Genomic DNA, 25,886 nt, shown 5'->3' with positions numbered 1-25,886 from the left:
CATTTCAACATAAGTTAGTCATTGCATTACATGTTCATAGCAATAATTTCAAATATCTCTTAATAAATATTGCTGGATAACAAAACAAAAATACTCTCAAAAAGATTTTTTTCTTTTTCTTTTGCAGGGACCACAAAAATACTAGATTTATAATCATAATCTTCTAACTAAAGTGATATTGCCGATATCACAGATCTTTATGTGTTTGCTCATGAACCCATATTTGTCTTTCTACCTTTATCTTCCCTATTCTCTGATACGCTCTTACTTCCTCCCTCTTTATTTCTCACTACCTCATTCTATATCTCTCTGAGAAGAATCGATTGGCAAGACACTCTAAAGGAAATGAGATCTGACCCTCTGCGTTTGGCCTGCTCCGCTCACACACTCAGAATCATAATGAATCCTCCTCAGGCCAGCCTTCCAGTTCGGCAGTGTGTGTTTGCATGCATGTGCCAGTGGGTATATATGCTTGCGTTTGTGTCAGCGTATAACGCTCTTACCGAGGTGCGCTTATATGTGCCCGTATGTGACTCTCAATTTCTTTTTTCCAGGCATTTCACCGCCAGACAGACGCAGCCAAGCAATGAGCTCAGACTGGAGATAAAGTTAACAGCCTGCACACACTTAGCTTAAGCGTTTTAAGTATTATCCCCATTTAATTTCCTTCCTTTTCCTGCTGGTTTAACACTATGAGCATAAGCATCATTCAGTTTCTGGCCACTGAACATGTTCTGAATGGCTTTGTAGGATAGTAAGTAGCCTTTACATGGCTCTGTTGGTGGTTGATGTTTAGCGTTGTACTAGTTGGTGTGACTGGTTTAGCATAGATATTGTCATTCAGACTACATGTCTAGTACTTCCACTAAAGTCGTAAAAGGAAATTTCATATCACCACTTGACAGTTATTATTCTTTTCCCCTTTTTACACCTCAAGTGGCATGTGCTCAAAATAAATAAATAAATAAATAAAGTAAAAAAAAAAAAAATTATATATATATATATATATATATATTTATTTATTTATTTATTTATTTATTTATTTATTTTTTATTATTATTTTTTTTTTGCAGCTTGTTCAAAGTACTTGTTTCAAATGAGCTTCTTAATTTTTTGTGTTTCTTAATTGTGCTGAACAATACGAAGGACCTGGTTGGATGTGTAGTTCCCAAAATGCTGGGTTTCACACAATCAATTTATGTTGGGACAGCATTAAAGGGCACCTATTGTATTAATAAAGAGAATAAGCTGACAAGAAAATGAATGAATGAATGAATGAAAAAGACTTGTTTTATCTTACTGCTCTGGAGAAGAATAGCAGTCAAGTTTTGGGTGCTGGCATTTTTTATTTTAAATGAACGAGATTGAAAGCTTCAACAAGAGCGAACCATGCAACCATGTGTATACAGCTGATCAAGTTTATTAAACAAGCATAAATTATGTAGTTTAAACATAAAATAATCTTTAGTCAAAAATAAAGTATACAGCTTGAACTTAAAAATCATGTAGGATTAGCATACAGATACATTTAGTCATTTAGCAGACGCTTTTATCCAAAGCGACTTACAGATGAGCGACTTACAAAAGCGACTTACAAATATACAAATCATGCATTATAAAAAAAATAATTTTAATATGGGCAACCAATGTACATATTTGTTAATGTTAGTCCAACAGTGTGTTTTTTTTCAGTGTATTGTCCTGTCATACAGTAAGCTGTATTCCAAAGCAGAGCCCACTGACTTCTTGTTTTCTGACTACATACCTATAGGCAATATTCATGTGATTTCATCGTAGGAGGTGTTTTCTTACCCTTGTAAGAAATAATGATGGAAATAACTGCAGTTCCAAAAGATGCAGTTTATTTCAGTGAAATGAGGGGAAATGTCTAGCAGTGTTGTTATCATATAGTGTCATATCATACTGTCATATGGTGCGCTCAGCATTTTTTTCCTCATTAAAAAGTTTTGGCTAGTAAGAAATACTGGTACTCTCAAATATAAATATATAAATATTTAACATGATGTACACTCACAAGAGATGTGTCAAAAAACATTTGTGTTACATTAATTTATTTTAATTATATTGCATATATATATATATATATATATATATATATATATATATATATATATATATATATATATATATATATTTTTTTTTTTTTTTTTTTTTTTTACTTTTACTGATGTTTTTAGTTCGTTTGATTGATGTTGGATAATAACTTAAGGTTAAGGTAGGAAATTAAGGTAGGATGAAAAATAAAGGCATTAATCATTTTTAACAGGTAAAAATATCGAAAATTATCAATCTATGTTCTTTTAAAGTTGAAGGCAATTGCTTGAATGTTAAAACACAATGCAATGCATAATTTAAAATCTGTGTAAATCATTAAGGAAGGAGATGAGTCATAAAACACAGAAGCTCTTTTAAACTTAGCCTCAGTTTTATATAAATTTATCCTAACAGGAGTAAAAGAGCAGAATTAAAATTGTTACAGATATTTAGAAGCCGAGTAAAAAAAATAAAAATTCAAAGAGTTATTTGAAAAAATACACTGATCAAACTAAAAAAACACTTTTAGGTTCCAGGTTATTGATGTCAATCTGGCACCTGATAAAATATTACATTTTTTTGACAAGAGTTGTTTAACTGACAGTTTTCACAGATATGCAAGATGATGAGCCATTCTAAAGTGACAGAGAAGTTACAGAGAGGAAAAATGGCCAAAGAGAAGACCTTTTCAGCTATAGCAAGTGAAGCTAGTTTATTTGAGTCTAATTTTGTTTATCGTCAAACTGGAGAACGACTGAACAAAAAGTGTGTAAAGACATCAGTAAGGGTGGAAGCGAAGTGTCATGGTTTGGAAGATGTTTTCCACAGCAGAATTTGAACTTGTACTCTTTTATGGTAGAGTACATGCAAATGTTTATCACAAGATCCTTTAAGCAATATGCGGTTCATTCTCTGTTTCTAATTAGCCATGAATTTTTATGCAGGACAATGAGCTCCATCACACAACAAAACCAGTAGAACAGTTCCTTAGAACTGATAACATTGAAATCATGAAACAGCTTTACAATGCCTAGAATCACTCTACAATCACTGAACTGCAAGAGAGACTGGAGAAGACTGGATTAAGGCACTATTAATGACTTAGAGACTAGTGATATTCTGTGGCTGTAAATGTGCTGAAATCATTCAACTCCTACAATAATTTCCTACAATTTTTGGCTGCTGTAGCATTTAAATTTAGTTAATATATTTATTTTTTATTACAATCACGACTGTTATCTAACAAGCCACTGTGTTATACTTAAAGTTATATTGTTGAAATACCTTAGTTATTTTGTAAAACACTTCTAACATGGAATATAGCCACAAATAAAATCCTTTTTTTTTTTAAAGATGAAGATATTCATGATATTGTCATTGTTCCTACAAATGAAACACATCAGTAATACACTATCAGTGAATGTATAAGGTTTTAGCCATTTACAAAAAGGTTAATGATTGCTAATTAGTAGCTAAATGGGACTACAGAGGTTGTCAGAGACATTAAATGTCATCGCAAACAGGAAAACCTGCCTACTGAGTAGTCCAATGTTATAGCTTTTTTAATGCTCAATCATTGTGACAGTGAAATCGTGGAACCGTGGTGTTGTAGTTCATTTATAGTCTAACCTCACAATTTTTCTTCAATTTATAAAGTGTCAGTTTTAAAATGTGAAGCACCCTTTTCATCAAAGAGCTGAGCTTCACTATTTAATAAAAGTTATGTTCAATTGCTAAGATTTCCATTATAAGCAAATGTAAAAAGCGTTTAGTGGCATGGTGGCTCAGTAGTTAGCATTGTCTCCACACAGCAAGAAGGTCACTGGTTTGAGTCTCGACAGGGCCAGTTGGCATTTCTGTGTGGAGTTTGCATGTTCTCCACATGTTCACATGGGTTTCCTCTGAGTGCTCCACTTTTCCCCACAATCTAAAGACATGGTGTGTAGATTAACTGAATTAACAAAATTGGCCTTAATGTATGAGTGTGCTTGTATGAGAGAGTGTATGGGTGTTTCTCAGTACTGGGTTGTGGCTGGAAGACCATCCGCTGTGTAAAACATATGCTGGATTAGTTGGTGGTTCAATCCGCTGTGGCAACCCCTAATAAATAAGGAACTAACCTGAAGGATATATAACCCTCTATTGCATGGTGTAACCATATGGCAACATAAACTTATGAACTTATGTTCATTTCCTTGCCAATGTTTCTCTAAAACCAACATATTTTTTTGGGGTTGTTGTTGTTGGAAAGAGAAGACCTTAGTGTAGCCAATGATGTGCTTTGGTTAAATCACATGACATGCTGTGTTTTTCTGTAGTGCGATTTCTGACAGACTGGCATTTATTGTGAGTAGTTGCTAAATGCAAATGTAAACATCAATAAAAACAAAGGGTCAAATTATGTCCGATCCACAAAAACATCTGAAACATCACCTTCAGTAAGTTAGGATGACATATACACATCACAAATAGTTTTTTGTAAATCGATCAAATGTATGTGTTGCCAAATGGCAACACTGAGCAATAGTGGAACTAGCAATATTGCAATGGCTTAGCTAGCTAGCAAGATCAGCTGTGAACTTTAAAGTTGTAACAACAAATAACAACATAAAGGCTAGTAATATAATGTTGATAAGTGATATGTTAATGGCATTTGCATTATGGATAAAATCTAGTTTTAACGGCAATACTTCTTTTGGATTGATGGGAACATTGAAGGGAACAGTGTATTAGCGAGCACCACCATGTTCTATGTTAAGTGAAAGAAGAAAAGGACAGAACTGGCTCTTCCTGCAGATGAAAGTGAGGATGAGATGGGTTTTGGTGACTATGAGAATGATGCAGACTGGACATTTGATAGAGACAGTTCATGTAAGTTAGCTTAGAGGCAGATAAGACAGGTGTAGTATACTACAAAGTATAATACATAAACATTGTTAACTAGTAGCTACATTATTCTGATACATCTGGATATACTAGACTTGTTCTTTATTTATTATAATATTTACCGGAGAAAATATTTTTATTTGCTGTATGTTGTATACATGATAATACAATATTATGATTGTTTTTAATAATATTCATCAAAAAAGAATGGAATAAATGAAAGCTGTTGGAATATGAGTTGGTGGAAAGTATGTATAAGTTGTTATTTATAAGTTCTGTGTTAAAGCTTGTAATACTGAAGCACCAATTAAATAATTTCAAACAACAAATTTATTAATTGTAAGGAAAGTTTTAAATAAGTTAGATCTATAGTTGGACGTTGTTGCCATGTGGCACCATTGCATAAAGTAACTTAATTTTTTTTTTTCAAACTTTTTTACAGCACTTCAAGTTAAGCCATTTTAAGAAAAGAAAAAACAGTCAAATGCTTTTTTTTTTATATAGATTTATCATAATGTGTGCGGTAGAGGGTTAATAAATTAATGAAAAGGTGTTTATTTTTACTTAATTGCCCAAAAAACCCTATTCGCAAGGTTAGCTAGGATCCTAACTTCTGGTTTAGCCAACAAACACTTCATTGATGCAAGCTTTATATATAACTTGAGAAGTATCAGCAGCACATCTGGGCCCTGTTTTAGTAAGGAGGTTCAACCAACTCGGAGTTTAAACCTAAACTCTGAGTTGATTTACCGAGAATTTAAAAACTCATAGTTTTTCGGTTTCAGAATAGCTGATCTGGGTTCAGAAAAAGCCATTATCAATGGAGCGCAGATATTACGAGTGACCATGGCAACATCTGAAAAAAAGAGATCAGCATTTCTTTCTCCATGCTGCTAAACTTGATCTGCTCATGCAAAATTATAACAAATATGACCAAAGCTACACCACTGCATCAGTGAAACAGTTACAGTACATGTCGAAGGTCAGTGATTTTAAGCTAATTATTTATTAAAAAGGCAAAAGCCATTCTTGTACGTGACTTTGTTCTTTTGTGTGACTGAAATGTAGGCAATAGCTGTTTCTATCCAAAAATATCCTAACCAGGTTAGGTTCACAGAGTAATGTACCACGGTAACTGACTGGAAGCATCCTGAGGATCTGTACATCAGCATAACAGTTGAAATTGGGACATAGGCTATTTACATATTAACTATACTGTCAGGACAAAAAGAAAAATGTTGTAAAAACAGGATGCCTGGTCACCCTATACTCTCTCAAAACTTTGGCACTTTTTTAAAAGGTATACACATTTGTAACCAAATGGTTCTTATTTCTACCTCAAGGCTACAAATACCTCTTAAAAAGTTTTGGTAGTAATGTACACTTTTGAGGTACCACTATGGACACTTTAAGTACAAATGTGTACCTTTTGAAAGGGTACCAATTTAGTGACAGCTCTCGTACTGTACCTTTATTTCTGAGAGTGTATGTCTGCAGGCTACAATATGCAGCATGCTAACAAAAATAGGTCTTCAAAAGTTAATCGTCTGGAATGCGCTACATGGCACAAATACCAAGTCACGCAAAGAGCATGAGAGATTCTGTATTAGCATTTGTGATTTGGTTTAATGGATTACAAATTGACTTAGGAGACACATTTTCAGTTATACCTGAATTTTTAATCCATCTCTTTTGTCTGTGTTGACTATTATCCTCATTTTTTTTGCGGGAAGGACATGCGGGTGTCTGTATGTACGTATGGGCTTATATGGTCCTTTTAACTAAATATTATGGTATAAACTTGTGCAATTTGCACATGAAATTACAGTTTTAGATGTGAAAGTTTAAATCCCTTCTGGCTTGTGTACATGCTGAATTGTTTAAATATTAGATGTTCAATGATTGCCTTTTTGAACACATTAAGCTACATGAATATTTAGACAATGAAAGCAATACAATCTAATGTGTTTTCAGACTTAGTTTGCACATGTACAGGTTTGCACATGCACATGTGCTGTCAATTTGTGATTGGATCAGCAAGAACATGTGTTAAAGTTGCAATTTATCCAAAAATGAAAAGCTGTCTTTCATTCACTCACTCTCCACAGGCCATCAAGTTGCAAGGAATTTGTTTTTTTTTTAGTATAACATAAAATATTTATTGTGGTACTTCCTGATTCACAGGTCAATGGCTTTTGAGAGTTAAAACATATACAGGTAGAACAATATCAATAAAATCTAGAGTGAATATCTAGTTGCTTAAATGTGTGCAAACTAAAGCTGAATATACACTATCAAATAGTTCACACACTTCAGTAGATTTTATAGCACAGCCGGCATAGTCATTGTTGTGCTATTCTTTTAAACAATAACCTGCAAGCAGTCTTCACCAGACTTTAATCCATAGCTTTTATATTTCTCAAACATCCCAGAAAAAAAAAATTAAGAAATACTTTTAAAGAATTTCATGTCTTGAATAATATTTCAAGGATATATAGAAGAAACATGAAAAATCTACAAATATGAAAAAAAAATCATTAGACACAAACTTAATACTTAACTTTAAATATAAATAACTTAACTTACACATAAATATTTTGCATTTTATTCCACAACTGAGACAACTTTGCCCAGAGAAGACTCAAAACCTGATTCCAAGGTATTTATGACCCAAAGGAATGTGCCATGTGGCATTAAACACAGGAACGACTTACAAAGGACTCTTTAAACTGCTTGTTTAACACTGATGTTTTCATATAAACTTTACTCTCTTTATTTTTAATCATATGTTTTGCAAAGTTTCCCTTTCTCTTGTATTAATATTTTTGGTTTTAATACTGCATATAATGTTTAACTGTACCTAAGCTAAACATCCTCTTATACTGTTCAAGTTTTGACTTTTTGAAAAGCTTACTCGCTGTACAAATCGATCGTTGACATTTTATTTTAATATGAGTGCAACATATTAACGTTTTAAGAGACTTTAACATTTCTGTCCCGATTTGCATAAAATTTGCCTATGCAAATTCTTCTGCCTCAGACAAAGAGCTGTAAATTACTATTCAAGGAAGTTAGCTTTTAATTGGTCAACTTTCAATGGAGGGTGGATCCGAACCCGCCCTATAAAAGTTTAGGACCCAGCTAAACTCGGGCCCTCGCTTCGAAACTACCCTCGGCTCTCTCTGTTCAAACTCTCTTGGCACCTCTCTTGGCACCCCTCTCTGCTCTGAAACAAGTTACCTGGGAGCTCCTCCCTCTCTCTCCCGGCTCCAAAGGCCTCTGTTTTTGAAACTGTCTTCAAAACTCTCTACCACTTCCTCACAAACCTAAGTATTGAAACCTTCAAGAAAGCAGGCAGAAACCCAGCCGGATAGGGTTAATCGCACCGCACTCAGACATTTCACCAACTAGAAACTTTTGCGGCTTCAGCGTCACACACCGACTTTCACTACCAGCCTCGTGAAGAACAGAAGAGGATCAGCTGAACCACGTGCTTAACAACGGGAGCTCTGACCTCACAGACAGACCGCAAGTATCAACTCTCTTCCAACATCTAAACTGGTGTGAGCTAAATTCAACCCTATAGAGACAATAGAAGGGTTATATTGAATTTGATCACGTTTGGTTTGCTTGGTTTGTGCTTTCAAACTCTGAGGGTTTTTCCCATCATTACACCTTCTCAACCTCTTACCTCACGTTAGTTTCTCTTCCCTATGCTTGTATGAATGTGTGTTTGTGTTAAGCAGGTCGCACACCAGAAGCGCCGCTCGGCGCCGCGACACGGCGCGTACAGTACATGACAGTTTAAAGTATCACACACCAGACGCGCACATTCGAATGATATTTAACATGAAACTAATCAGATGGCGCTCTGTGGCGCGGCTGAAAAATGAACTGCGTCCTGAGCCGTCGCCTTGCGGCGCCGTTGTGTGTATCCTGATAGAAACCTATGTTTAGAATTCTAAAATACATGGCGCTGCGTGGCGCTGAGTGGCGTGGCGCTGAGTGGCGCGCCGCCGAGCGGCGCTTCTGGTGTGCGACCTGCTTTAGGTGTTAGTTTCTCTTAGATTAATCAATAAAGTTTAATTTTGTATAAAGAAAGGTGCCTGTGTATATTAATGAATTTAATGTCTTGAACTTTGATCTTGCTACCCTGCTCAAACTTTATGTTGATAGCATCGCTGAACGATTCGTTTGTTCGGATCAAAAGAGTCGATTCATTTGAAGCCCCGTTCAAATGAATCTTCCTCCCGCTAAGTTAGTCTGCTATATAATGTTCCAGAAGGTATGCGAGCATTGAAATCTAAATCACAACTCGCAACATTATAACGGCAGGAAAGGTGCGGGAAGAATAACCTTGAGCTAATTTACTACAGTAATAATGGTGTAGGTATGCGAGCACTTTAATCTACATTAATTTGTCACAGATTATTAATGTGGATATGCGAGCGAGTTATCTACATTATTATTATAATTTGCTACATGTTTATTTGTGGAGAATAAACAACGCATAAAATATGTAATTTTACAGGCCTTTGACCTGCATTTTCCTAACAATTAATTTAACAAAATTGAGAGAATAGAGCTTCCTTTATATATTGGAATGCAAAATAGGCTATATTCCCCTTATACCTTAAATAAACATTTATCTAGAAAAAGCTTTTATGTAATTTTAAAATCTGCAATATAGTATGTGAATGTGGAGTTCTGGTGTTACAAACTTACAGTAGCCTAACCTTCTTAGATTGAATGAACAAAACATATTTATTTCTTTATTTAGAAAAATGCAGCATGTTTTGAACAATGTATGTGTTCAATTAAATTTATTATTGTAAAGAAAAATAAATAAGTAATTTTACATTTCCGACATCAAATGAAAGAAAAGAGCATGTGAGAAAAAAACTGACTGTTATGAAGCCGCGTGTAGCAGGTGTGAGGCAGCATGCGCGCGGTTATTCGTTAGTGGATGCACGTTTGTTGTTTGCTAGCTACAAATCCAAGGAAGGGATGATCAGTCCACGATTTCACCAAAGAGCTTGTGTTAAAAATGAAGAGACGTAAGGACAGCTGGAAACGCTGCAACGTGTTCATCAACGCTGGTAGGACAAAGACATTTTCTTCAGTAGCTATGAATTGTTTCCTGAAAACCTTGCGTAACTCACAAGCCTTCTTGTTATTGCCAGCAGTTAGCGTCCGCATGCAAATTAGCGATGTGCTGTAAACCGTTTGGATTTACCTTAGCACTTGAACTTCAATGCAAAATATGCTATGCGAAATTTAAGTAACGTGGCAGCATTGTGGTTAATGAGTCAAAATATCCTCAAATGTATTTGTATCAGTGCATTGTTATCAGTAAAGCTAACTTGTCAACTAAATTTTGTTGTTGCTCACCAGACACTGTGGTATGTGTTTAAGGAGGTCATATTTTTGCTGTTTGGAAATTGTGTTTTTATTAATTCCCCAACAACAACATTTATTTGAGATGTTTTTTTATCCATGTAAAATGACAATACTTTTTCTTAGCCTATTAGATGAATTAATTATATATATATATATATATATATATATATATATATATATATATATATATATATATATAAATATCCAACACTTATATTTTAAATAATTGTAGTTATTATTAAATGCTATAAGGTTTTTACCGTTCAAATGAAGTATCAAAAAAACTTATTTTTCAACTGCTGATGAAACGAAAGCAGCTTAAGCCGCACTTAAAAGCATCAGACATTTAATATAATTTTGAATTACATTACAGAAATGTAATTGCATAAACAGGTTTATGAGCTTACTGTTTGGACTGATGTTGTAAAAAATTGGATGATGCTTTTTAAGATGAAACAAAGCAGACAGTTTGTGGTTGCACTAGCAACTGACTGCTTTATTGAGTGAGCCTTTCATTCAACAGAATCATCCAGATGACGGATTTATCTGATTGTTTTTTCTGATGTTTGTGTTAGAAACAGGTAAAGCAGTAAACATTAATAATATTGTGGCTAAAAAAGTCACTTAAATGTGCAGTAGGTGATTGTCTTCAGCAACATTTTTTTCTTGTGCTGGATGAAAGTCTTTTCACAGTCCAATAGTAATGATTACAGTAAATTATCTAAATGTGTTTATATCTATTGTTATATTCTGGGTATGTCATAAAACTAAAAAAAATTTCATCCAATTAAATAATGTTGAGCCGACATCTTCCATACTGCCGAAAAGTAGCTTAAACTGTCTGTCAACACATGCAGATTTGGGCATTTGCGCATTTCTTTTCAAGCATATCTGCCATTAGACAATCACAGTCGCGGCAAAATCAAATGCTGAATTGAAACTTTTTAAAATCCTAAATCAATATTGGAGTTACTTTTGGATGCTCGAGGAAGGACAAAACAATGCCTTAAGTATTTCTGTTAGACAGGTAATGTTCTGTTTTAAAACTATTTTTGTCATGCAGTGCTAATGCAGATGTTGTTGGTACAAATGGGTTAACGTTTTATGCACAGACCTGTTGTTTAGCCACTGAAATCTCCTGGTGAAAGATTGATGTGCCTGTTTTTAATTTCATAAGGTCCTTTTATAGCATTAATAATGTAGATTTGTATTAAGTTTAACAACAAAGCATCAGTGAATACCCCTTATCCTAGCCGAAAAAACTAGGCAGTTGCTTTTATATTTACATTGGGTAATTTCTGAACAATGACAGTCTGTGACGCGCTCCTGATATTGTTTGCCATGCTACTCTGAATATTCACTCTGAAATAGCATGTAAGTGTGGCTTAGTAATACGTGGAATTTTTGCACGCCTCCAGGCCAACCACTACTTGCAGTTCTAACTGGCAAATGACATGAACTAGTGGGTTGTCTGCTGTCATGTTGCGGTGGGCGCGTTCGAGTTCGGGGCTTTGAAACACAGTCCCTTCCCTGCTGTCCAAAGCTAAAATACTAACCTATAAGCATTTTGGCAGATCACCTACTGCACCTTTAAAGTGCAGTAAGATTGACACCTAGTGGCTGTAATGGGAATTGCACTCCAAATTCAAACCACTTTTCCTCAGCCTCTCTGACAATCCTGTAAATGCAGGTTTTCAGATTGGTGTAACCAACATGTTCGAGCATGCTTGACAAATAAGTGTACACCCGTGTCCTACAAAACTGACGACACCATACCTGCCAACAATTGTGTCTAAAATTCCGGGAGACTGGTAATTCGTACAATTTAATATGATTTGCTCATCACCCAATGACGATTGGGGTTAGGGGTGGAGTGGGTGCCACGCCTCTTTTTTAAAATCGTACATTTTCATACTACTGAACTTGTAGGAATTTGTACGAATTCGCCACTAAACTGACTAAACGTAAAATACTTACGTTATCTTGTGAGATCAAGCTGAAATAATACAGTTGAAGACCGGGTTAGTAATGTAATGTGAATATTTTCCATGTTAAAAGAAGTATTTGTCCAAACCGTTGGTTGAAATGTCTATTTTAGAAATGTTTTTTATTCTTTGTGGCTGAACAAGAGCATTATCAAATTCCCCCTATTTCGTTTTTAATTATCCCAGACATTTTTTTTTAATTTCCCTGATTTTTTCATTATTTTTTTAAATCGTTGATTTATTTATTAATTTCATTTAAAATTTCCCTAATTATTTTTTATTATCCCTAATTATTATTATATTTTATATCCCTATTTTTAACTTAAGTTGAACTTATAATTAAAGTATATAAAAAAATAAGAAAAATAAAAAAATAAAAAATCTTGTTGTCATTTTAAAAATGAAATTGAACAAGAATTATTTACAATTGCATACAACTTTAATAATAATAATAATATTAATAATAATAATATAAAAAATATCAAGATGGTTTATTTTCCTGTTATTGTTTTGTACTGTTTATATCAAGATGAACAGGCATTCAGAGGTTTATTCATTTTTATTTCTGAAATGGGATCAGTTGTTTTCCCTCACTGTAATGCAAGCAGATGTCATTGTTTCCCACCACAGCAACTGCTGAATTTCTTCCTTCCCCACTTTATCTGAGGATTCCCCAGTCCACATGAGATGTGGCAAGACCGCAAAAAAGCTTTTCGCTTACCGTGCAAAAAGTCTTTAATTTTTCTTCCAACTTTCCAGAATGCTGGAAGCATGTTTATGATGCCTTAAAATGCTGTCTAGACAGTCAGTTCGCCATGTTTCGGAACACAGCTTATGTGAACAGAAATCCCCTGTAGCCGTAATACTGCTGCACTGCTGGAACTGTCAATAGTGACAAATAAACTGCAAACCTAGTAGCACTTATAGAGAGGGCAGAGTGACAGAGGGGCTTTATGTGTGTGTGGACGGGGTGGGCTGGGGGGATATGGATGTCATGTTGTGACACTTGAAGCTTTATAAACAGCATTAGGAGGAAGAGCTGTCAGACACCTTTAGCTCAGCGATTTCTCACAGCCCTGATGAAGTATAATCCAGCCGCTCGAGCCTTGTTTCGAGCAGAAATTCCTCATATGGGGGAATGTGCGCACGCACGCGGACACACACACACACACACACACACACACACACACACGTAGATTCCATTTCTGCGAATGTAGCACTTTCTGCATGTGTCATGAGTAGCGAGACACAGTGGTATACACAAACAACGGGGGCTACAGTTTATTGTTCATAGTGAAACTGCATGGGTGATAAAGCATTATCATGATCTGGTTTATACCGTGTGTGTGTGTGTGTGTGTGTCTGTGTGTGTGTGTGTGTGTGTGTGTGTGTGTGTGTGTGTGTGTGTGTGTGTGTGTGCGCTTGCGTGCGTGCGTGCGTGTGTGTGTGTTAGAGAGCAGAACTGACACACTGAGGGGGATTTGAGTTGTCTCTAAATATCAATAAAACATATTGGTCATTTTTATCATTCCCAAATATTTAGACAAAAAGAGTGTTGGGAACAAAGAGTGAACATAACGGAAATAAATCTTCTGTGTTTCACTCAATGAAAGATGTTTAAACACGTTTAACATTATGTATTTGAATTATTTATGCAATTTCTAACCATTTGTATTACATGGTTTATAAATACTATTGAACTTAACGTAATGTATAATCTGAAGTCATTATGTATTAAGCTGAGTATTAACAGTTAGTTTGTATGCAGAACTATAATACTATCAGAAAACAATTAATTTACCACATTGAATAAAATATGAAATTGTGAAGTTGAGTTATCTTGTAAATCTTGATGCTGGTTCGATCCTCGGCTCAGTTGGCATTTCTTTGTGGAGTTTGCATGTTCTCCCTGCGTTTATGCGGGTTTCCTCCGGGTGCTCCGGTTTCCCCCACAGTCCAAAGACATGCGGTACAGGTGAATTGGGTTAGCTAAATTGTCCATAGTGTATGAGTATGGGTTGCGGCTGGAAGGGCATCCGCTGTGAAAAAATGTGCTGGATGAGTTGGCAGTTCATTCTGCTGTGGTGACCCCGGAATAATAAATAAATGAATAAATGAATGAATAAATGCACAGTAATCTCTATACTATAGTTAATGTATTTGAAAATGTTACAATTAGTTGTTGATTTCAGATTGCTTCATTTCAACAATGTTTTTTACAAGCATGTCTTATCATTTCATTAATATGTTCATAAACATTTTTTAACATTTACATTACATTTACATTGAGTCATTTAGTAGACGCTTTTATCCAAAGCGACTTACAAATGAGGACAAGGAAGCAATTCACACAACTATAAGAGCAACAATGAATAAGTGCTATAGGCAAGTTTCAGGTCTGTAAAGTCTAAGAAGGAAAGTGTTAGTAATTTTTTGGTGTACAGTTAGTGCTATATCCAGAGAGGCAATTGCAGATTGGGAAGTGAAGTGGAGACTAAATAGTTGAGTTTTTAGTCGTTTCTTGAAAACAGCAAGTGACTCTGCCATTCTGATGCAGTTAGGGAGTTGGTGACTCGGTTTAATGAAATGATGTCGTATGTTCATAAGTTCATCACCCTCATTTTATTCAGATCCCTGTGAACCTTCATTCATCAATTTTACACAAATTGAAGTTGCAGGATGTAAGTTTGACACCCTGTGGATGAACTAGGTATTGCAGTCCTGGTTTAAAACACATGCAAGCACAGGTTGCCAGATTGACAACACCAACAGGAGCGTGTCTGACTATCGAGTCACAAGGATGATTTAAGGCGTGTTCTAAATAAATGCAGCTGCACATGATAAGAGGTACATTATTCATATTAAAACACGTTTTTGTCCTAACCGACACCTCAAACTTATATTTTAGAACAAATAGGACAAGCTGACAATGATTCCTTTAGGTACACCCTATGTGCTTTATTCAGTGCTAAAAGCTAATAATGTGAGTTTTAATGCCATTTTACATTACATTTATTGCCATACTAGTGAAAGCAGCAGCATATGTTTATTAAAATCTATTGAAAATAAAATAAACTGTTTGAAATTCAACTTTAGAAATTTGAATCAAAACCAACACATATCAGTGATTTAGCATCTACGTTTAATAATGTTAAAGAGGTTTAATATGTGTTTATTAGATAAAAAAAAAATTACCATTTTGTCGAAGTGCAGTAAGTGCACTGAGTGTTTTTCTGAATGTCTGTATTTTAATTTCTGCGATGTTTTGTCTGGTGCAAACAGCCAAATTGCTTATCACTGATTATCTCGTCACATGTCATGTTGTTAGGATACAGGCTTACAGTAACCTGTTTACCTAATGTTTAAATTAGTAATATTTATATTTGCTAATTAATAACCACCTCATGTGGAACTCTGAATCTGCGTCTCATTTCAGAGTCTACTGTTAATTGGAGGTCGCATTTCTGTTGCGGACACATACTTTGAGAACCTTTTTAACCAAATTAATGAAATGCTTTGTTTTCCACACAGGCAACCTGGGGTGCTGAAATATAATTGGCTAAACTTGGATTGGGTGGGTTAAATGACCAAAAGCAAAGACAGACTTTCTGCCACATAGCACACATTTTTAAAGCAGAATATCTGACTTTAGTATTGTTTTACAGATACACAAGAATTTTCACTTAGCATGGTTCTTAAATATCTACAAATAAATAATGGTATTTTTATGCTGTAGAAGAAATAAATACTTACATAGAGCACCCTTAAGACAAATGTGAGAGCTCCCTTATCCTCCATAGACCGCAATGGTCCCAAGATGTTCAAAGTCCAGAAAACATTCCTTGTGACTTCAGTGGCTGAACTGTGATCATAATCATTTCTGGATTTTGAAAGTTTTGTGACCATTTCTTATATCTTAATTTGTGTACCAAAGATAAACAACGGTCTCAGTTGATTAACATGACATGAGGGTGAGTAATTAATAACAGAATTTGCATGTTTTGGGGGTGAACTAATCCTTTAACTAATGCCAAATATAACTGAACACAGTTTAATTATGTACAATTTTTCTATTGTTTTTATAAATCATAATTGTGTTCACAGGGAACAAATTGATGCTGGTTGTAAACATTTCTGATAAATGCTTTTAAAAAATAAAATCAAATAGACCTGTAGTACAGAACGCATGGCTGTTTCATCTGTAGAATGACTTAACTGATAGTCATCATGGGGTGGCTCAGTGTTTAGTACTGTCGCCGCACAGCAAGAAGATTGCTGGTTCAAGTCTGGTTGGTCCAGTTGGCATTTCTATGTGAAGTTTGCATGTTCTCCCAGTGTTAACGTGAGTTTCCTCCAGGTGCTCCGGTTTCCCTCACAGTGAATGAGCGTGTGTGGGTGTTTCCCAGTACTGGGTTGCATCTGGAAACATATGCTGGAATATTTGACAGTTTATTCCGCTGTGGTAACCTCTGAATTAAAGATTAAGTCGAAGGAAAATGAATGAATGATAATAGTCATCTTCACACTTAGTATATTAGTTTGTTTGTTTAACCTTGTAATCCTACTGTCTTGCAAAGTTATGCAATTCAGATGCATAAATCTAAAATTATTTCTAAAGAATTTTTTGAGTGTTCCATCTAACTCCATCTTATTTTAGTTTAAATGAAGTTTATGTGTAATAACCCAATGAATTATAGATGGGTAACTCGTATCTCTTCTTCAAAGAGTTGTAAAATGTTTCATGCCATTGGGAATCTACTTCAGTTTGGTATTAGAGATGAGCAGAGGCGCTAAAAAAATGAGAGGCGATAAGAAAGAGGGATGGAGGCAAGAATGAACGACTGGCCTGGGGGCGGGAAACAAAAACGACTGATGGATTTGTTTTTGGATTATCGGATTAGGCTATAATTCCCACTTTTTGAAAATTGAAAAGTGTGTTTAACTCTTCTATAGGGAAAGAAGGGAGAGAGACGGATGGATATAAAGACATGGGAAAGATAAAATAGCACACAAACGTCATAGCATCAACATTGTTGTACGTCAGGAGAGATGTTGCTATTTGAGTCTGTAACTAACATGCTCAAGCACATAAACGCTGAAATGGTTCAAGGAAAGTGCAGAACATCACAGAGGAAATACAGGTTCTTCTGCAGTCTGTTTGTTCTGTTGCTGAGAAAATTGATTCCTGGGATTGAAATCTACTCTTTTTCCTGTTTTCTCTCTGCCTCATTTTCTCTTTTAAGTCTATCACCATCTCGCTCTCTTTTTTTTTTTTTTTTTTTTTGCACACTCTGCAAGCTGTCTTTTGATTGCATTCTCATACAGTTAATTAGAGAAGGGATCTTATTGTGAGTCATACATGGAGATACAAACCACATCACGTTTTTATTTGACATTTTGACTGCCAAACTACATTGCAGTAAATCAACTGAACTGCAATATGCACTGCTTAAAAGTGTGTGTGTGTGTGTGTGTGTGTGTGTGTGTGTGTGTGTGTGTGTGTGTGTGTGTGTGTGTGTGTGTGTGTGTGTGTGTGTGTGTGTGTGTGTGTGTGTGTGTGTGTGTGTGTGTGCGTTTTAAAAACAGGAGGGGGTGTTCATATCAGTAATGTTTGTAAAACTCAAGTACAAATTGCTTACAGATTTTGAAATGGAAAATTGATCACAGAGAAAACTGAGATAGCGCCGGATAAACAGAATTATACAGAAATGAATGGAAAATTGCGTTCATAAATTTCCCTTCAAGTCGCAGTGCTCTGTGGGGACTTCCACTCCTTCATTAGAGCTTATATAATTCACAAACTGAATATGAGACTGCAGTCCAGATGGAGTTTCTTCTCTCCAGCTCAAATAACAACACACTTGTACTAGAGAACATCATGATTTATTACTAACCTAGTCCTAGACCCACACTAGATCAAGTGACATGGTCGAAAATTAGCATCACAACAAATGCATTTTTGATTTGCACTATAGTTACACATTGCAGTACATTGCTGTTGCATTGTTTTGTTTTGTTTTTTGTTCATTTTTGCTTGAATCTTTTCCTGCCGTTAGCTATAAACCAAGAAAGTAGCCTAGGATGTGCCCATGGGCCTTGGAATAACTTTGCTTGGATTAAAGACTTCTGGAGAAGCAACAGTGTTTTCCTCAATACTGGTAGAGCACCTTATGCAAATAAAACTCAGAGACAATTACTTGCCTGCAACATATCTAGTGACAAGGTCAAAAACTAGCATCATCTTCGCTTTTTTATTTATTTCTAAGAGCATTTCTTTCCATTGTTTACATAAAAACAAGAACTAGGCTGATGTTTTGTGTATTTTTGTTGCATCTTTTACATCATCTGATGAATAATGTGCTGTTCAGCATCATTGTTTGAATAAATGATTCACTCACAAAGGCTTTTTGCTTGTTTCCTTTTTGAGTGAGTCAGTGTTATTGAACGAATTGGCTGAGTGACTGATTCAATGACTCACTCAAAATCAAAGCTTGCATTTCTCAATCCAAATTAATGCACTATTCTAAGCATTTGTGTAGTATAAGTATGTTCCGGAAGAAATTATCAACATGAAAAATGACAAATGACTTATTAAACTGAAAATAACGAAGGTTTGTTTTCACATCATTGTTTTCGACTTTTATGTATGCTGGTCTTTATCTACACAACAATATCTAATTGGGGGCTTTAAAATATTGTAAAGTTTTATCTCCCTTCAAAACTTCAAAAGTGCAAATTTGGGAAAATGGTTATGTCATAAAAATGTGTTTAGCCCATAGGCATGTGCAAATGCTTGACAACTAAAACACCATATTGGAATAAAAGGACTATGTGTGCAGGCATGTAATGTGGGTTATTTTGAATTTGATCAATTAAGATTCTGTAATCTTCATCAATTCTGTTCTATGAATATGCACTATGCTGTATAAAAGCTAAGGATTTATTTAATAGTACTGAACCTAAATGAACTTAGTACTTAAATATATTATACAACAGTTCTGTCTGGTTCTGGAATTTGATTGTCTGGTAGCCGTGTGATATTCTGCCTGTCATTGAGGAGAGCAAAGAGAGTTGATGTTCTGCCACAGGATGGCAACAGAGACAGCATAATTGCTTAGGGGTGGAAAAAACTCATTTTATTTGCAAAAAACTAACACAATTTATTTGCACAAACTAAACAATCACAGTTTAGTCAAATCATTATAATACTGGTAAGTGGCACTCTAAGTGAATCTCTCTCTTTTATATGTTGTAGTGCTGTATCTATCTGGTAGTGTTTGATTTGCTTTGAGTTTGGGGTTAATTATTGTGATATCTTAATTGCAACAGAGAAGTACTGGGAAATCTTTGTAGACGGATGGCATTTCATGCCGTTCAGCCTTCTAATCTTAAAATGTTAGCAAAGACACCTGTTTTGTCATCAATTTATGCTAGAGAATAATTCAAATACTAGCTCTAAAGTTTGTGAAGTAGCAACGGTTTCTGCTAAACAGCTGTAGCAGTGAAGAAATGACAGAAGAAAGTAGTTCCTCATATAAAGGATTTTTGAGACTGTGTAATTTTTATGTACACGGTTATATACACAAACTGTTGTAAACGCAGTATCACACTCGTAGCAGTGTAATGTGGCTGTATATCGTCACTAGTTGGACACTAAAGCACTTGGCCTGCAGCTGCATACCAACGCATGCCTCCCACTAGTGCAGATATACAGCCATGTTGCACTCCGGTAATATTGCTCATATACAGTATACTGTATATCCCCCTATTCAATAAAATTAAGCTAGGTTAAAAGTGATTTAATAAACTAATATTTTAACAGATATAGTGTATTAGAGCTGAACATAAATGCTTTTTACACTGCCTTTTACCAAATAAGGAAGTTGTCTCTGAAAATACTGTGTTCCAGATTTACCATGTCACATCACAAATTCAGCCTGTGACTGGCAACAGTTTACCCTGTTAGCGTAGATCCATAAAAAAATATTCAAGCATTTTAATGGCTTTTTATTTGTTCAGATATATGTGCTTAGGGCACTTCATTTGTTAAACTATCACAGTTGTCTTTGTGTAATGAATGGTAAGGGTTTATCAGACTCCCATGCTGGAGACCCCCAAAATAATCTTTCATACTATAGTAGATGAGTGCATAATAATGCTACATTATTTGGGGCACACCTAATGTTTAGTTCCTGGATGATTTCTGCAGAATAAATGATTTTTGATTTAATTACAGATTTATAAATCTTTATTAATTCATAAAGATAGTCATTTCTTAACACCTACTAGCGTAACCGTGTAACCTCAATGGAAAAAAAAAGTTTTGGAGAGTCTTTCGACTCTTTTATAAGTTTTTCAAGAGCTCATGTCAAGAGAGCTCCTCTGAATCCACATTTATTATCGCAATGTCTGTCAGCAGCCGTAGCCACAAAGGGACTATTTGTGAGCACAAACTGACAAATTGAACACCCTATGGTCTCGTGGACTTCACTGCCATGTGCAGACAAATCCAGTAAACCCACGAGTCTACATAAAGTACAATTTAGAGAGGACTTTAAAAAGTGAAGACTTTTTTGTGTCAGGAATAAGGCTTTTTTGACAATTTAATGTCAACATCATGACAAATTACAGTCCATTTATATGTCTGTGATCTATGATTCGGGTATATGAAAAGAGAAGAGTAAATTCACAGTTTGTGCTGGTATAGTTGATATGACACAAGACAAATAACCTACCATCTCTCTCTCTGTTGATTTGGCTTCAGATCAGCTAAGCTGAAAAAGCCCCTCGCGCCAATAACCATATTAGCAGCCACAGAGGAAAAGGATAACGTTTTAAAACAATAATAATAATAATCATCATCATCATCATCTTTATTGTTGTTGTTGTTAATATTATTATTATTATTATTATTATTATTATTATTATTATTATTATTATTATTATTATTATAAGATCATTTTTCACCTGCTTTTTAATGTTCTCAAGCTTGTTAAAGTTGAGTGGATTTCAGAGCTATGGTGAAAAATTGTTCAAGATATCAACCCTTCATCAATTCTTTTTAAATGCATCACTATTCTCTCTTGAATTGAGCTTAGTTTTTGACGGCAGAAGGCACTGTATGCTGGTTTTTAACCATACACTCAAATTCTCATGTGGAAAAGCACTTGTGTGTTAAGTTGGTTTTTATGTTACAAGACAACACACAGCTCACAATAAAATGAATGCTCTTGTAGTTCCCTTAAAATTTTCCCAACTTTTAAAATTATTATTTTAAGGCCAGGACAGACCAAGCTGATGGTTAGCAGTTGTGCTTTGTCAGTTTGTCGGTCGGTCAGCGCCAGTTTATCTAGGCAGTTTTGTGTGTTACCCACATCACCTCTCGTTGGGTCAACATTGGAGCTCATTAGTTCAATTCAGCGTGTAGAATTGGCCTCAGCTGTCGGTTGAAGAAAACGATATGATTAGTTATTCAGCAACAATTCAGAGAACGTAAAGTAAAGTGACATTAGGTAAACACTAGCTAAAAAGGAGCATGGAGGCCGGCTGTATTTTTACTACATTTTTCAAATATTTGCAAATAGGATTATATAATTATCAGACATATTTACAGGAGTGAATCTCTCCGTTGTGGGTGACAATTACTGTGATAATGTTACTGAATGCTGCTTTTTTACACTTTGTACAAGTGCATCTAAAGTTTCGATTTCCTATCCTGAACGTGAAAACTATTGCCCTGCGCTGCTGTTGAAAGACACATTCTCCAATGCAGGTACGGAATGCGCTCTCTCATTTCAGTCAGCTTTTGTCTTTTTGGTGGTATTGTGTAGGTTTTGGTCCAGACATGAGGTGACAACACAGTTCAGTTTTTTGGGACTTGGTGATTTTAGGTTTAACTAGGATTTGTAAGGAATTGGATTAAAGCAGACTATGGCTGTTTATAAAGCATATAGCGACATCTTTTAATTCAAGCTCAGAATCAATTCAAGAGAAAACAGTGATGGATCTCAGAAGCAATTTCTTTAATGATTTTTCACAACAGCATTGAATTCTGACTGGCTCTTATTTGTTGTTGTTGTAGCTTTAACAGTTGGCAGGAAAATAATTTTGTATATTTTTAATGCAGAAAGTGATTCCATTGATCCTGTGTGTTAAAAATTTTAGTTATGATGAGAGAAACCAACCTTTTGTCTGATTATGCATACTTTCACACTTCATAGTAGGAGATTTGGAGTATAATGTAATGTAACGTCAGCAGCCAAAAAGGATATGGCCAGTAATTTGAACTTTTGAAGTGTGCATCCTCTTTGCAATCCCATGAGACCATGGTAAATGGATTGTATACTAGTGAGGTGATGAATCTGTCACTGTATTTCACATGATAGTAACAACATGTTTTTTGTTTTTTTTGTGCTTGCATAAGAGGCAATTAGAGGATGTCATGTTCCTCTACCATTAAGACCTTATGTTATTTAAATGGTGGCATATCATTTCTGTTTCTACACTGTTGCTTGTTTACATGCCCTCTCTATATCTGTGCATGCTTGAATATAGTTTATATGTCCCATCAGTGAGCATTAAAGTTAGGGACGCTTTCACATAAAAGTCAAAGTGACGTGTAAATAAGCAGAATTTGTGCTTTGCATTTCACCCATACGAATGCATACTGTAAACACTGCAGTAAGAGCTGAACACACCAACATGAACACATACCTGAAGCAGTGAACAAAACAGTCACTATTTGTAAACTCAGTCAGAGTGCCATATGTCCAGTCCAGCCATTTACACCACCAATATTACCTGGCTTTTGACAGCACATGCACATGGGACCAGGGGCCTGTTTCAGTAAGGAGGTTCAAACAACTGAATGGAGTTTAAACTTGAACTCTGAGTTGACTTACCGAGAGATTAAAAACTCTTGAGTTTTCGGTTTCAGAATAGCTGATCTGAGCTGGGTCAATCAACTTTGAGTAGACCAACTCAGAGTTAAGCGCGCACACCGTGACTATAAAAAGGCATTATCAATGGAGCGCAGATATTATGAGTGACAATGGCAACATCTTAAAAAAAGAGATCACAGTTTCTTTCTCCGGCTGAATTTGATCTGCTCATGCAAAGTTATAGCAAATATGAGCGTATATATTTAAAAAGACGCAACCATCAGTGAAACAGAGACAGTTAGCCTGGGAAAACAGCTGCTCAAGTTAATGCATACTTTTTAATTTAAAATATTTAAATATTTAAGTATAATAAAATAAGTAATATAATGTGTGATGTTTATAAAATGTTTCTAAACTTTTATACACGTTGATCAGTTTTAATAGATTTAAAAGTGCACTTGTGTGTCTGCCTTTTTATTAATCAAGTGATAGAGTTTGATATAACATTTAGAAGGTAAGCAGTGCTAAAAATAATTTTTAAAAAGAATAATAATCCCATTAATCTAGTTACAGTACATGTCAAAGGTTAAGCTAATTATTTATGAAAAAGGACAAGCCTCGTACGTGACTTTGTTCTGTGTGTGACAAAAATGTAGTAAATATCTAAGTTTTCATCAAAATATATTACATAAACTTGTGCAAAACTGGACTATTGCATAAAAGATGCAAATAAAGCAGCGTTTTTATCCAATAAGTCAAAGAGAACACAATCGTCACTTCCTGATTAACTTGCGCCAAATATCAACGGTAAAAACAGAATTTACTGTGGTAGAAGAAGCTGCGTCAATAAATTCTTTATTTAATAAATGTACTTGCGCCTCAGAGACAGAAGACAATGCTGACACGCAATGAACACGTGGGGGCGTTTGAAGCCAGACGCGGAGACTCTTGACACGCTCCTGATGCTCAGAGATAATTAATAATATACACTAATACTGAGGCAGTTAAGGGATTTTAGAATGATTAAAACAACATTTAAGATGTTCTTCAGTGTGCTCAGTCTGCTGGTTTGTCCATTCACACACATTTTCATCATCCTCTCTAACAAACCTTTTTTTAGTGCACATACTGTAATTTGTTAAGTGCACTTAGTTTATGCAAATCTTTTCTTATCAACTAAAAGTTTAACCTACTCAGTTATGCACATGTTTTATTATGCATATTTTTAAAAGTTATGTGAATCATGCCGTTTCCATCAATCGTTTTTATGTGCATCTCCAAAATGAGCTCTAAAATAGGTGTGTGGAAATGTAAGGCTAAGGCGAGAAATACGCTTCATCTTTAAAAAAAGGGGAGGAGACCGACAGAGACTCAGAGTTTAGAGAATAAAACCTGCTCTGGACCAGGTTAGATTCACAGAGTAAGTTACCACGGTAACTGACTCTGAGTTTAAGTTACCTTTCTTTCAGAAACAGGTTTGACTTACCCTGATTTCTTGAGTTTAACAAACCTGCCATTTTGAAGCAGAAAACCCAGAGTTTCTCTTATTTCAGGGTTAAAATACTCTGAGTTTTCACTTAACCTGCTTTCTGAAACAGGCCCCTGAAGTCCTCACGGTTTATGGCAAGCCATTTTAACTTTTATTCATTCTCAGTTTATGTACTCTTGATATAAACAATTAAATTCTTGATATTAACAATCAACATTCTTGCTATCAAATTCAGTTTTTGATATTAAAAAGGTAATTGCTGATATCAATATTACATTTCAACTAGTAACAACATTAATTCTAGATGTCAACAATTAAATTTTTGATATCAGCAATTAAATATATGTAATCAACATTTACCTTTTTGAAATCAAGAACTGAATTGTTGATATCAAGAAATAAATTGTTGATATCAAGAATACATATCCTGAGAATGAATAAAAGTCAAAATGGCTTGCCGTACATGGTATGCATTTATCCATGTTTAAACTAAAATGAATTTAAGCTTTTGTTATTTAATCAACAAACCTCAAATTGCAAAGAGTAAGCGTGTTGGGGATTTGATCATTCCGAACCTGTGAGAGCTTCTGAATGTTAGAACTCAATTATATCCAATAATTATGTCAACGAACCCCTGATAAATCAGGGACAAAGCCAAAGAAAAGTGAATGAATTATGTCAACGTAACTGACTTGACGAGAATTGTTTATTCCTTGGAACGTAAACATTTGAGAAATCATGTTATCTGTAGCTCTCTCAGGGCTATATCAGGGGATCGGTGTATTGTCTTAAAGGAGACCTATTATGCAAAAATCACTTTTATTAGGGGTTGTGTGGCATTTGTGTGTGAATATAACCAGCCTCTTATAATAATAATAAAAAAATTATTCATTCTATTGTTTATAATTACACTTCATCAAAAATTGACATTCTCCCTTTGTACATGTCATCAGAGGGGAAAAGCCCCACCCATTAGTGATATTAGGTGTGTTCAACTTCATGCAGCACAGCGCAGATCGATCGAAATCTTAAAGCGGTGCATGCTGGTTAGAAATCTTGTGCGGATTAATACTGCGCCGACGCCATGTGACTGTCACATGTGGCATCAAAGTACCGCGACAGCGCTCTGAGATCAGACGGCAGACTCAGACCGTGCAGCTTCTGAAGAGGGACTGCAGGAGCTCTGATGAC

General features: G+C 35.2%; 1 protein-coding gene across 3 annotated transcripts in view; it reads left to right on the top strand.

Moving 5' to 3' along the window:
• gfra4a (GDNF family receptor alpha 4a) overlaps positions 1–25,886 on the top strand; it is a 298,064-nt gene that overhangs the window by 171,715 nt on the left and 100,463 nt on the right. Inside the window, exons 1-2 of one of the 3 annotated variants that reach the window (XM_087277290.1) lie at positions 21,699–21,838; positions 22,016–22,098. Coding sequence is in view for 1 of the 2 variants with exons in the window: in XM_087277289.1 (XP_087133415.1) it covers positions 9,989–10,040 (52 nt within the window). In the remaining variant the exon portion in view is untranslated. 3 annotated transcript variants of the gene reach the window in all.

Source organism: Danio rerio, chromosome 13 (assembly GCF_052040795.2).
Source record: "Danio rerio strain M-AB ecotype USA chromosome 13, GRCz13ab, whole genome shotgun sequence".
NCBI classification, from domain to species: Eukaryota; Metazoa; Chordata; class Actinopteri; order Cypriniformes; family Danionidae; genus Danio; species Danio rerio.
The sequence above is the reverse complement of the archived record's forward strand: the minus strand, read 5'-3'. Positions and strand labels throughout refer to the sequence as shown.